The sequence below is a fragment of the Artemia franciscana genome, unplaced genomic scaffold, assembly GCF_032884065.1.
Source record: "Artemia franciscana unplaced genomic scaffold, ASM3288406v1 PGA_scaffold_73, whole genome shotgun sequence".
NCBI classification, from domain to species: Eukaryota; Metazoa; Arthropoda; class Branchiopoda; order Anostraca; family Artemiidae; genus Artemia; species Artemia franciscana.
In genome coordinates this window covers 688163-701141 of record NW_027062708.1, presented here as the reverse complement: position 1 = coordinate 701141, position 12979 = coordinate 688163, and the positions used below count along the sequence as shown (strand labels likewise).

The 12979-nt window shown below is 36.8% G+C and overlaps 1 protein-coding gene across 1 annotated transcript in view; it reads right to left on the bottom strand.

The window, feature by feature from the left end:
• The window catches only part of LOC136042150 (transcription elongation factor SPT6-like), an 85773-nt gene that overhangs the window by 71812 nt on the left and 982 nt on the right, over positions 1-12979 (bottom strand). The window contains exons 2-4 of the mRNA XM_065727064.1: positions 4880-4964; positions 2226-2425; positions 659-766 (exon numbers count right to left, since the gene is read on the bottom strand). Of these exons, the coding sequence (XP_065583136.1) occupies positions 659-766; positions 2226-2425; positions 4880-4964 (393 nt within the window). The remainder of the gene's footprint in view (positions 1-658; positions 767-2225; positions 2426-4879; positions 4965-12979) is intronic.

Genomic DNA, 12979 nt, shown 5'->3' with positions numbered 1-12979 from the left:
TTTCCCTTGAATCTTTTCTTACGGTCTCCTCCCACCCCATTCAGGGACGTCCTACTTTTCGTTTGGCCCTAGGTGGTTGGCTGACAAGGACGATCTTTGTCAATAGGTCATCCCTCATCTGCAGAACATGGCCTAGCCATCTCAACCTTTCCGTCATTATAGCCCTAGAAAATGCGATTAAACCCCATTTTTCGTACAGCTTACTTTTTAAAATATGGTCAGTCAAACGGACACCGAAAAAATCCACAGACAATTTCTCTGGAAAACACCTAGGAAATCCTCCTCCGTTTTTCAGAGCACCCACGCTGCAGAATTATACTTGACCAATGTAGCTTCCAATATTCTAATTCTTGGTTGGTAGACTTATCTTCCTATTCTTCCCAAACTTTTATTTAAATGTGAATAACAACATAGGCCTTGGCTATTCTACTTTTAACACCTTCCCTGCAACCACCGTCTTTACTAATAGTTCTACCTTGTAAATGAAGCTTGGTACTTTAAGCAGTGCTTGATGTCAGCCTTTGAACAACTGATTAGCTCAATAAATCCAATTAAATAAATATTATATAGAGTAATAGTATAAAATATACGGAGCATTAAATAAAATAGCAAAATAGAATGTATAGAATAATAATAGCAACAGAGCCAAGAATAGTACCTGATCTGAGCCTTCAAACAGTTCATTAGCAACTCTTTCCCTTCCATCACCTTCTTCTTCCTCTGATTCGTCATCTTCAAGACGCTGAACTCTTCTAAACTGTTTCTTCTGAAATTGAAACACAAGCATATGTAAATAAAAAAATAATAGTTCAGTAAAAGGACAGAATAAAGACAGAAGAAGAGCTAAGAATTAAAACATAACTCAATTTATGCATGTAAACCAACAACAAAAAAGTCATATGGGAAGAACAGTAAATGAAATAAATGTAAATATTTATAAATAATCATATTTACTAGCTATACATGCTCTTCTATATTATTATTTTCTAGGGGGAAGGAGGGGGTAGATACTTTAGGAGATTTGCTTTGAACAGATCTACTCGGCTTAGTGAGAATATCAAAATCTAGAGAGCCACAAGAAAGCCATATTATTATGGATTTTTTATATTGTGTTTTATCACCTTTGTTTGACATTTTTCCTCTATTACCTTTGTTTGTATATCAAAAGCACCAATGGGAGCCACAAGAAAGCCATATTATTATGGATTTTTTTACACTGTGTTTTATCACCTTTGTTTGAAATTTTTCCCTAACACCTTTGTTTGTCTATCAGAAGCACCAATGGACTCAATTCATATTAACAACGATCATTTTTAAAATAATTTTCTTTATATTTATAAAGTATGTGCCTGGTTTGATGTAGGTCAGAAAGGTTACCTACGCAAAGAAGTCACTGGGATCCAGCATTGCACATTCGGCAGGTAAACCTAGTTCCGTATACAAAAACTGCAAACAAGCCCGTCACATATATTATAAAAAAAAATACCATCAGTCTCACATTCAATATTTTTTTTTGTTAGCATTTTTAGCTGATGGGCCGAACTCGTATTTTTGATTCGAAACTTACACAAAAGTAAAAACGGGCAAACAAATTAGACAAAGCGAAAAGTTGAGAAGTAGGTAGAAAAGTCAAAGAGGAATAATAAAGCAAAGAAAAGAACCAAAAAAGAAATAAATGTAAATAACAAACACCATCATTTTGCCATTTTCGACGAACAGCTTGGCTTCGGAAACTTTTCTTGGAATTATAGACAACATAAAAGCCTATATTAGTTGTAACCAATAAAAATTTAGAGTAGCTCCATAAATAGTGAAGTATGATAGAACAGAATGTAAAATGCATGATTTTGATCATTTCAATAGCTCACTAGTTTTGGGGTTGGAGTGGACTTGAATGGAGTTCCCTAGGAATGGGATTGCCATAATTATTTCAATTAGTTTATATACAAAGGTCGTATCCTAAATTCCCTGCCCAACTAATATTTCACCAAATTTTAGGGAATAAATTTTTGTTAGTCAGCAATTCTGTTGGCTTGAGCTAACTGAAAATCGTTTTGTACAACTGGGGCAACAAAAAAAAGCTTTAGGATGGAATTCTAAATGAAGGGCTAGTTTCAATCCTTTCCCCTCGAAGTCAAATTAAAAAAAAAGATTCATTGTAGGGTAAATCGGACCCATCTTAGTAAATCATCTCCAATCAACTATCATCATTAACCAGGTTATACCCTTTTGAGCTTGACTCCGAGATTTTCCTCAAGTAGCTCATAATCTTCTTCCTCAAGGTTATCATCAAGCTCATCTTCTTCCCTTCTTCTTTTCCTTCCTTTATAACTACCTTCACTGCCACTCTCATCCCCACTCTCGTCTTCTATTGGTGCATCGTCGATTAAGTCTTTAAGCTCTTCTCGAAGACGTTCATCATCGTCTGTAAATAAAAGAAAAATAAGCTTAAATACAAGAAGAAGAAACGCGTTCTATTTTCTTCTTTAAATTTAGATATTAGCCCCCTTTTTCCCTGAACTGTCTACCGTTAATCTGCCAGCGTATTCTTATTTTGCCAGTCACTGGTGGCATATTCTTTTTATTTACTTCACTGGCAAACCGTTGCACACAAACTATTGCTGCACTGCTCACTTCTACACTATTGCTGAGCAACAATGAGTCCCGGTAGCTTACGGTTAGTCAAATTCCCATGTACCATCTGAATTCTTGATGCCAAGTGATGAGGAAAATATTTGGTCCTGCTTCAACTACATGTAGATGGCGTTGTAGCTGCACTGCACTAGTCAACTGCAGTTTATCAATAGTTACATGATTGATCTCAACTTAAATCTTTTGATTTCCTGCTGAAGAGAATGAAACTATTGAGGAATGAACCAGTTCAGGATAATTATTGTTTTTCTCAGTCTTAATAGCAATATTTTATTTTGGAAACAAATCAGTAGGAATTTTTAAAAAGAGCTGTGTTAAAAAGTTCTGCTGTGGTGTCATTTTTAAGGGTTTTCAGGGTCTTTTTGATGACCACCGGGAAATTTGGTGCAGTTTTTTGTAAACAGGCATCAAAAACCAGAAAATTTCTCAAGCTCAAGTCACTGCCGTTTTCTTTGAAATTTGGTGCTGATTTAGCAAATCAGTCCCAAAAAAAGCTACGCATGCCAAACCCTTAAATGTTTTTTTTTTCCTGTCCAATTATTAAATAGTGAACCGTTTTTTTTACTTCCTGGTCACTGGTAACTGGGAATGAGATACTAGAATACAAATTTGGATTTGAATGACTGCTGATAAATGGTTTCAGTTTACTGGCAAAAAGAGACTACATATGAAGTCAAATAACTTGTAAAAACAATAACTTGTAAAGTCAAATGCGAGTAATTTCCAAGTCAAATAACACCTTTGATGTTTAACTATAGGAGATATCAGCAGACTATATTTGAAGTCAATGAACTTGTGAAGTCAATAACTCGTGAAACCCAATGTTGTAACTTGTAAGTCATATAACACCAATGAGGAGAATACCAATTAGAAATGTCAATAGACTATGTGAAGTCAAATAGCTTGTGAAATCAATAGCTTGTGAACTGAAATGTCATTAACTTATGAGTCAAATAGCACCATTGAGTTTAACCTCTAGAGATATTAGCATACTATATTTGAAGTCAATTAGCTGGCAAAGCCAATAACTCATGAAGTCAAAAGTCATAATTGCAAGTAATATAACACCACTCAAGAGCATAACTAACAGAAATATCAACAGACTAAATGTGAAGTCTAATAACTTGTGAAATCATTAACTTGTGAGGAAAAATGTAAGTGATTTGTAACTCAAATAACACCATCAGACTTAACCATTAGAGATAACAGCAGATTACATCCAAAATCAATCTTGAATATAAAAGTACCAAACCTTTTCCCATTTTTTTAACAGCACTCACACAGTCAAGTATAACTTTCCTGTGTTTATTTTCCAAATGAACTGTTAAATTGGAATCAAAATCTTAACAAATCTTTCCTATCAGTATTTTTGATCTTGTCTTTGAGGTAGGGTGTATTCTTGAGGTATCTTTGATTAGCTCTTATCTCCACCCTTCTCTTCTGTATTACTGTGGACTAATACTGTTAAGAAGTAGTGTTTTAGATAAAAAAAAGCTCAAATTTGTTTAGCAAGATTCATCTGTACCCCTCCCCCCAATTAAACACTAATTGCCAAAAATTATGCAAGAGGGTTTAGAATATTTTAACCAGTTTGGCAGCAAAGTGTTTTTATCATTTTTAAATTACTATTTATCTGTTTTAAAAAAACCGAAATAACTATCAGTGGCGTCAATTCACGGAGATTTGGGGGGGCAGAATATTTTATTCTAAATCTATGGGGGGATTTGTCTTTCGTCATTCTTTCAACGAAAATACCAAAAAAGGGCGTCTTTCAACAAAAAAAATACCCCAAGAAAAGGTATTTTTCAAAATAAGATGGGTGGAAAATAATCTAAACAGCACAGGCCTCTATCAAGGTGCCATCATGGATAAATACCCTCAAGGTGCCATCAAAAACGCCTCAAGGTGCCATCATGATTAAATATTACATGTGGTGCCATTTTTTTAGGCAAGTGCCATTTTTGAAAATAAAAATACAATGACTTGTTGTAGAGCATAATTGCATTATATACTGATAACTGTTTTTTTTACAACTGGACTTCCAGCCCTAAATTTTATTTACGGTGTTTCAATTCAAGATATTGTATTCAAATAATTAAAACAAATTCACCAACAGCCAATTTAAGTACAGGCCATATGAGAAGTAGCACTTTTCAAGCTTTACCATAAAAGACCCAAGGCAGTCACTCCTAAGATAGAGAACATTATAAAAATGAAATTAACTCACCTTCTTCCTCTTCATCATCACTTTCTTTGACAGCTTTCAGTTTCTTTAATCTCCTTCTTTCAAGCTCATCAAGCTCCTCCTCATTCTGGAATTAGACATTTTGTTAGACTTGTATTATCTTTTTAAAAGACTTTGACAAATCTTTTATCCCCTGTAGCCAGCAGTGCATATGCTCTATCCACAACCCTTGTCCACCCTTGATAAACAATGTGTACACCCATCTCTATCATTAAATCTATATTGTAAAGTAGTTAAACCAATCTGATAGATGAACTGGAAATAATAGTTAAACACAGGTCATTAGCAGTAAAGAAACAACCACTAGGATCCAGCATTCCACATTTAGCAAGTATAACTGGGCCCAGTCAACAAGAAATGCAAACAATTTCCCTACAAAACTCCCCTGGTAGATAATTCTCCCACCAGAAATCCACCCAAACGTTTTCCCTTCATTGAAGAATCAAGTCTGTAGCCTATATAGAAAAAAAAAAAACATGATAATGCACTTAATCAATAAAAACATGAAGAACATATTTTTCAAATGGCAATGCTTTCCACAATAGAGTTAGTCCAAGACTGAATAAAGTCAATCTTTGCCCTACATTTATATAAATTACCTAATTAATTCTGATTACATATGCAAAGAGAAGATATGCAAATCAAATCCATGCTAAGATGGAAACATCCTCTCTGCATATGTAAAATGATAATAGAATTTTTAAAGTTAAAGGATTGTTGTATACCAAATTCAGAGTTTACTAAAAAAAAATTTATGTAATTCTGGAAGTCTGTAAGATCCCAGAATTTTAACTAGCCCAGTAACTGAATATCCAGAAAATATAAATAATTTGACCAGAAAAAAACTGTCAGTTATTTGTGCTGAGGGATCTTTAATTTCAATCAGCACAAAAAATATAAAGAGAGCCTGGGGAGGGAGGGGGGTTTATACCTTAAACCTTTGCAAGTGTATTCAACAACTTCTTTAAAAACAAATTGGTGATTGGATGACCAGTGTAGTAATGCATACAAGCCAGACAGAAATACATTTAATTTTATACATATATATTGCAAAAAGAATTGGTTTTGTGCTATTTGGTTAATTAACAAATTTAAAGCATTTTCTTTGACAAAATTCAGTATATCCAGGCTTTGTGATAAAAGAAACAATTATTGAAATATATCAAAGTACATCTGACTTTGATTCCTTATAAAAATAGTCAATCAATCAGACGACGGCCTGCAAGCTATCTCAAAGACACTAGCCAGTGAAATAGATAAGAAGGTAGCCGAAGCGCTACAAACTGACAGAGAAAGACAAAGGCGCAAAAACAATCTTATCGCATTCGGGGTCCCAATCAACCCTTCTCTGTCAGTTGAAGCGCAAAACACAGCTGACAAAGCCTTCATCGAGGAATTCCTACAGAAAGAATACGGCATGCTTGTTACTGTCACAAATGTAAGGAGGCTGAATAAGCGACCTTCTTCAGCGTCTGCTCAAGATCCGCCCAAAACCACGGTACCAACTGTCTTCACGGTTAACAACCCTTCGTTGCCCAGGAAAATCGTGAACACGTCTTACGAAAGAAGAAATAACAAAGACGCTGTACAGTTCCGCCACGACAAAGTTAAAGCTGACAGGGACAGTAGAAAATTACTATTGGCAGAACTGCGTGATCGTGTCTCCAACGGTGAACTCGATCTGGTTATCAGGGGCAACAAAATCGTAGAAAAAAACCCGGAAGCAATGGTGGTGTGATTCCAATTTTCACCCCACCATTAGTGTATAGTGTAATTAGTTCTGCTTTTCCTGGTAAAAATAAAAATGTTGATGTAACCCTTAGTGACACTATTAGTGACAAATCGTCAGACTCGTTTGTAACTGCGGAGGCTTCCCAGGAAGAAGAAGAAGACTTGAGCTTTGTTTCTGTTGAGGAAGAAAGTGACTCTGGTGAAAATAACAACAGACAAACCATACTGGACAGAAGCCAACCAGAACCAGCAACCGTAAGTTCTGACTTTAGTGTATGTGTTACTAATGTTGACCAGTTGCCCAACAAAATTGATGAACTAAAAACCCTAATTGACTCAAAAAAGTTCGATGTGATCTTACTGACTGAAGTCTGCCCTAAAAACAGTAGTAACAAACTTCACGATTCCCATGTGAAAATCCCGGGTTACCAAGTTCTCTCAAATCTGTCGTCCCAGGGTTGCAAAAGAGGAACACTAGCCCTCGCTAAAGCAGGATACAATACAAAGATAATTGATGTTCCTCTCCTTTGCCCCTTTGTTGAGGCAGTTTGCTTTGATCTATGTGTGCCAGGGAGCCATGTGTCAGAGACAGTCAGAATCGGATGCATCTACAAAAGTCCCTCAGCCCCATCCCAAGTTGTAACCAAACAAGCAATAGCAGAAATAATATGCACACTAAATTCGAACCTCAAAGGACATCTGCTTATTGCCGGCGATTTCAACCTTCCATCTATAAACTGGATAAACGGTTTTGGATATGGTGCCACTCCAACCAAACAAGACAAGCAACAGCCTTTCCTAAATTGCCTCAGTGAATTGTCCCTACACCAGATAGTTGACCAACCAACTAGATACAGATTGTTTCAGCACTCAACAATACTTGACCTGGTTATCTTGAATGACAAAAGCTTAGTTCAAAGTATTGATTACTCACCACCCCTTGGTAAAAGCGATCACCTAACTATAGAGCTCATGCTGAAAGTGAAGGTACTTAAGAACAAGCTAGTCAAAAAAGTGTTTGTCGACTACATTGCTATTCGAAATGAATTATCCACTACAGACTGGCCGAATGTACTAAGTGGCACAGTTGACGAACAATGGACCAAATTCAAGGGTGTTTTGCTGAAAGCTCAGGATGCCCACACAAAGACCTGTTTCAAACCAAAACCTAGATCCCTCCCCTACATGACAAAAGACATCAAAAGAGAAATAAACAGGAAAAAGAGGTCATGGAAAAAGTTCAGGCAGTCAGGAGACCTGCAGCAACACACAAAATTTACCAAGGCACGAAACAAGCTGAGAAACCTCACCAGAAAACTCTATGAAAATCTGGAGTCCAATCTTGCCAAAGAAAGTAAGACAAATCCTAAAAAATTCTGGAATTATGTCTCTAGCAAGAACCACTCCCGTCAAACTATCTCCAGACTGGTGAAACCCTGTAGCACTACCATAACCAACATAACTGATGTAGCAAACGAACTAAATAGGCACTTTGCTTCAGTTTTCACCTGTAAACCGGAAGGCCCCCTGCCAAACTGCCCGGGCTATGAAGCCCCCACAATGATGGAGCAAGTCAGCATCGACCCCTCCAACATCCTCAAACAGCTTCAAAATCTTGACACGAATAAATCGGCTGGACCAGATCACTTACACCCAAGACTGCTGAAGGAACTGGCAACCATCATCGCAGGACCACTCTCTGACCTATTCCAAAAGTCTATTAATGCCAAATCTGTCCCATCTGATTGGAAAACTGCTTTTGTGACCCCAACATTCAAAAAAGGCAGCAGACTTAAAGCAGAAAACTACAGACCTATAAGTCTCACATCAGTAGTCGCAAAAATCCTTGAAAGAGTGGTCAATGATACAATACTGGAACATCTGAAAGTCAACAATATCCTATCCCCTAATCAGCATGGGTTTCAACCAGGAAAGTCGGTTGAAACAAATTTACTGGAAACATATGACATCATTACAGATTTGCTTGACAAAGGATTGCCAGTGGACCTAGTTTTACTAGACTTTGCTAAGGCCTTTGATAAAGTCCCACACAAAAGGCTAAGAGAAAAGCTTACTGCTGCCCAGTTACACCCCAACCTGGTTGATTGGCTTATGGACTTCCTGTCAGGACAAACCCAGAGAGTCAGGCTATTTGGTGCTGGAGGTGAAAAGGTCTTTTCCGAGCCCTGTGATGTCATCAGTGCAGGGAACTGTTCTTGGTCCTACACTGTTCAACATCTACATCAATGATATATTCAGCGAGGTGGAAAACAACTTGTCTCTCTATGCTGACGACTCAAAGCTATTTGGAGCAGTGAATGTAAAATCCCTGCAAACAGACGTCCAGAAAATCCAGCTGTGGGCAGACAAATGGCTCTTATCATTCAATATAAGCAAGTGCAGCACGCTACACTTTGGATCCTCAAACCCATGCGCCCAATACCATATGCATGAACATGCCTCCAACTCCAATCCACCCATCAAGACCAGCACAGAGGAACGCGACCTTGGGGTCATCGTTGACAGCCTCCTCAAGTTCCATGCCAACACCATCAAGAGCATGTCCCAGGCCAACACAAACTTAGGTCTGATCAAAAGAACAGTTACCAGCAGATCCCCACTAGTTTTCCTGAAACTTTACAAGGCACTAGTCAGACCCATTTTGGATTTTGGCATGTGCGCTGCCTTCCCAACATACAAAGGAGATGTCAGGCTAATTGAGGGAGTCCAGAGGAGAGCAACCAAGGCCATCACAAACCTTGGAGACAAACCTTATCAAGATCGTTTACGGGCTCTCAACCTCCCTACCCTCGTGTACAGGCGCAACCGTAGCGACATGATGATGACCTGCAAATTGCTGAACTCATCATATGCCAAGATCCTGCCCATCCACCCAGGCCCCCCACAGTGCACCAGAGGACACTCAAAGAAGCTGTTCAAGCAGTCAGTCAGAACCAGGGCCAGAAAAAGTTTCTTCACCAACAGAGTCGTCAACCCCTGGAATGAACTGTGTGAAGCAACAGTCTCAGCCCCCACCCCCAAAGCATTCAAGAAGGCACTGGATAAAGAGTGGGCCACGAAAGACTGGGAGTATGAGTGGGACATTCCGTCCTGCTCATACCTGCTATGAGACATCACCGACTCAACTCAGGAGCATTCAACAGATCTACAGATCTTAATTTGCTCCAAAGTGCAAATTAAGGTAAAAATTAAGGTAATTTAAAGCCTTTTCTATGAAAAAACTACAATGATCATATTTTAAGATGAAAGAAACATTTCAAAAACTGTTACCCTATGGTAGCACAGTTGATTGATGCTGAATAGGAATACATGGCCCAGGGGTTTGATCCCTACAGTGCCAAGGTTGGCCAAAAGGCTATCTTTTTTCCTTGTTATAAAAGAAAGGTGCAATAAAAAAAAAATAAAGTGAATAAATTTTTTGATCCATTTGAAGTAATGCATTTTATAATCTGATCCCTTGAGATGACTGGTGTGTAGTTTGAGTAAATTGTAACTTCTCAGTCTAATCAGAGCTGGTTGAGTGAAGTCGTGTTTATTGTGTCTTTTGTAGATCATGGATTTTGAAAAATGAATTAACATTAAGTTTTATTTTAAGCAGAAAAAGTGCTGAAGAGGCTCATGCTATGTAGAAATCAGTATATGGTGATAATGTGGCAACTCTGAAGACTATTTGCAAATGACATGAGCAATATCAAATGAGAAATGAGTCAGTTGAAGATGAGATGACAAACAGTTGGGAGAAACATAGTATTTGAAAATAATTCAAAAATAGTGTTTAAAATATTTCAAAAAATTGTATAACAATGGAAGGAAATGTGTTTATATTACCTTGATTGACAAAAAATGCTACATATTATAATGCAAGAATTTCTTTTATTTAATGTGTTCTATCAGTTTTGTATACATCCTACAGCTATACCTGAGACCATTATAGGAAGGGGTGCATTTTCAAAAACAACAATATTATAGAGTATTAGGTGGGCATCAAATAGCAAATGTAATGTTAATACTTTTATTAAGACACTTCCTTCTTTGGAGCTGCCCCACTAGAATATAACCCTAGTGGATTGCTGTAATCTGTGATTTGCACTCAATTCATCATTATCATCAATATGGTCCTGTATGTAGCTCAAAGTAATAGCCCATACAATGATGACCAGCAACAAAGTCAAGCCTATTCTTGGTCAAAGTGAATAAACCAGAAAATAAGATAATGCCAGGAAATGTATCAAGAATTCTGCAGAAAGTGAATGGAGTTCATCTTCTTCACTAACTGTGTCATTCCATTGTGGAACTCACTAAGCAAATCTACTGTGTCTACCAAACAATTCCAACATGAATTGAACAGCAAGCTATAGTAGACAATAGGACAAGCAAGCAGCAACAACCAGGAGTAAAGGTTGGTCAATAATAGCAGATCTTCAAAAGGAGACATGATAGAACAAAAAGAGGGAGGTTTTTTAGATTGCTAATATTATGCTCATTTTCATGGTTTTGTTCATGTTTAAGACAATTCATTACCAGCCCCCCCCCCTTCATCTTAATGTCTTACACAACCTTAGGCTATACAAAAAAAACAGCATTAATATTATTATTAACAGTTTAAAAAAAAACAGTTTAATTAATATTATCCAGCATATTTACATTAATCAGTTTATCATATTTCTTTCTATTATCATTCACATTTTTAACACATCTAACATAATAATTTTTTTACTCACTGTCCAGCAGCCTTAATCAGGCTAAATTAAATACCTCCAAATCCACAAAGAGTAACAGTTTTACAAAAGATTTACCAATGGAAAGAACAATAAATAAAAATATGTTTTAAAGAATAGGAAGATAAGTCTGCAAACCAAGATTAGAATATTGGAAGCTACAGTGATGACAGTGGTCAAATATGGTTTTGAAGCATGGGTACCCCAAAAAAATGGGTGTAAATTTTTTAGATATTTTCCAAACAAATTGCTTAAAGATTGTCTCGTGTGCCTGGCTAACTGACCATATTTAAAACAGTAGGCTGTACAACAAATGTGTTTCAATCCTGCTTTCTAGGGCTATAATGAGAGATAGGTTGAGATGGCTAGAACACATTCCTCAGATGAAGGAAGATTGCCAAAGATTATCCTTTTTGACTAACTACCAAGGGCTAAACAGAAAGCAGGCTGTCCACAGTTGAGATAGGAGGATCTTGTAAAGAAAGATTTGAGGGAAATTGGACCTTTCTGGGAAGGAGGCTTTGAACAGATTAGGATGAAGGAGAATACATAGCTGTGTTGCACTCAGGCAGCTTGGTGCTGTAGTGAATTGTTAGTAGCAGTAGTAGTACATATGTATCCATTGGGGGGGGGGGGTGTATTTTGTATTGTTAAGGTAACAACTATTATACTGAAAAAGAGCATAACACAGAGAATCTAAGAGCATAATTTGTACTTTGTGTTCTATATAGCCCAAGACTATTCTTAAACTTTACACAACCAGAGTCAACTAGGTGTAAACACTTAATTATGGCACCATTGGCAAACTGCCATTTGTCATCCCTTACCATCTGTCACACTTATTATCCAAAATTGATGTTCATAATATGCAGAATAGAGTAAAGGCACCAATGATTTGATGGTGCAGTTTTGGAACCACTCTTGAAATTTTTCTTCAAAACAGGATAACTCTGCTCAACCATGACTTGGAACACCATTTCTTGAAAGTGTCATTATATTTTTGAAAATGCAAAACATGGACACTATATCCAATACACCCAGATAAGAATATTCAATTCAAGCAGTTTCCTGTTTTTGACACAAAATAAGCTCCCAATAATTGTTTAGCTATGTTAATGTTCAAACTGTCATTACTTGTTTTTTTTTTTGCAGAAAAAAACAGTTGGGATCAGCACAAATGCATCAAGATACACCTGATCTTCTCTAAAATGTAGCCATATTGACTTTTTCTTGATATTAAATTTAAAAAAAAACAATTTTTTTAACTGCAAGTAAGGAGCAACATTAAAACTTAAAATGAACAGAAATTACTCTATATATGAAAGAGGTTGTCCTCTCTGCAATGCTTTGCTCTTTATGCTAAAATTTGACTTTGTCACAGCTCTACTTTTTAAACAATAAGAAAACTTTAGTGTAAAGAGGCAAATATATATCAGACAAATACAGTGATGACAGTGGTCAAGTATGGCTCTGAAGCATGGGCACTCCAAAAAAGCAGATGAAGATTTGCTAAATGTTTTCAAGAGAAATTGCCTACAGATTGTTCTGGGTACCCTGGCTAACTAACTGTATTTCAAGCAGTAGGCTATATGAAAAGTATGGTTCAATCCTG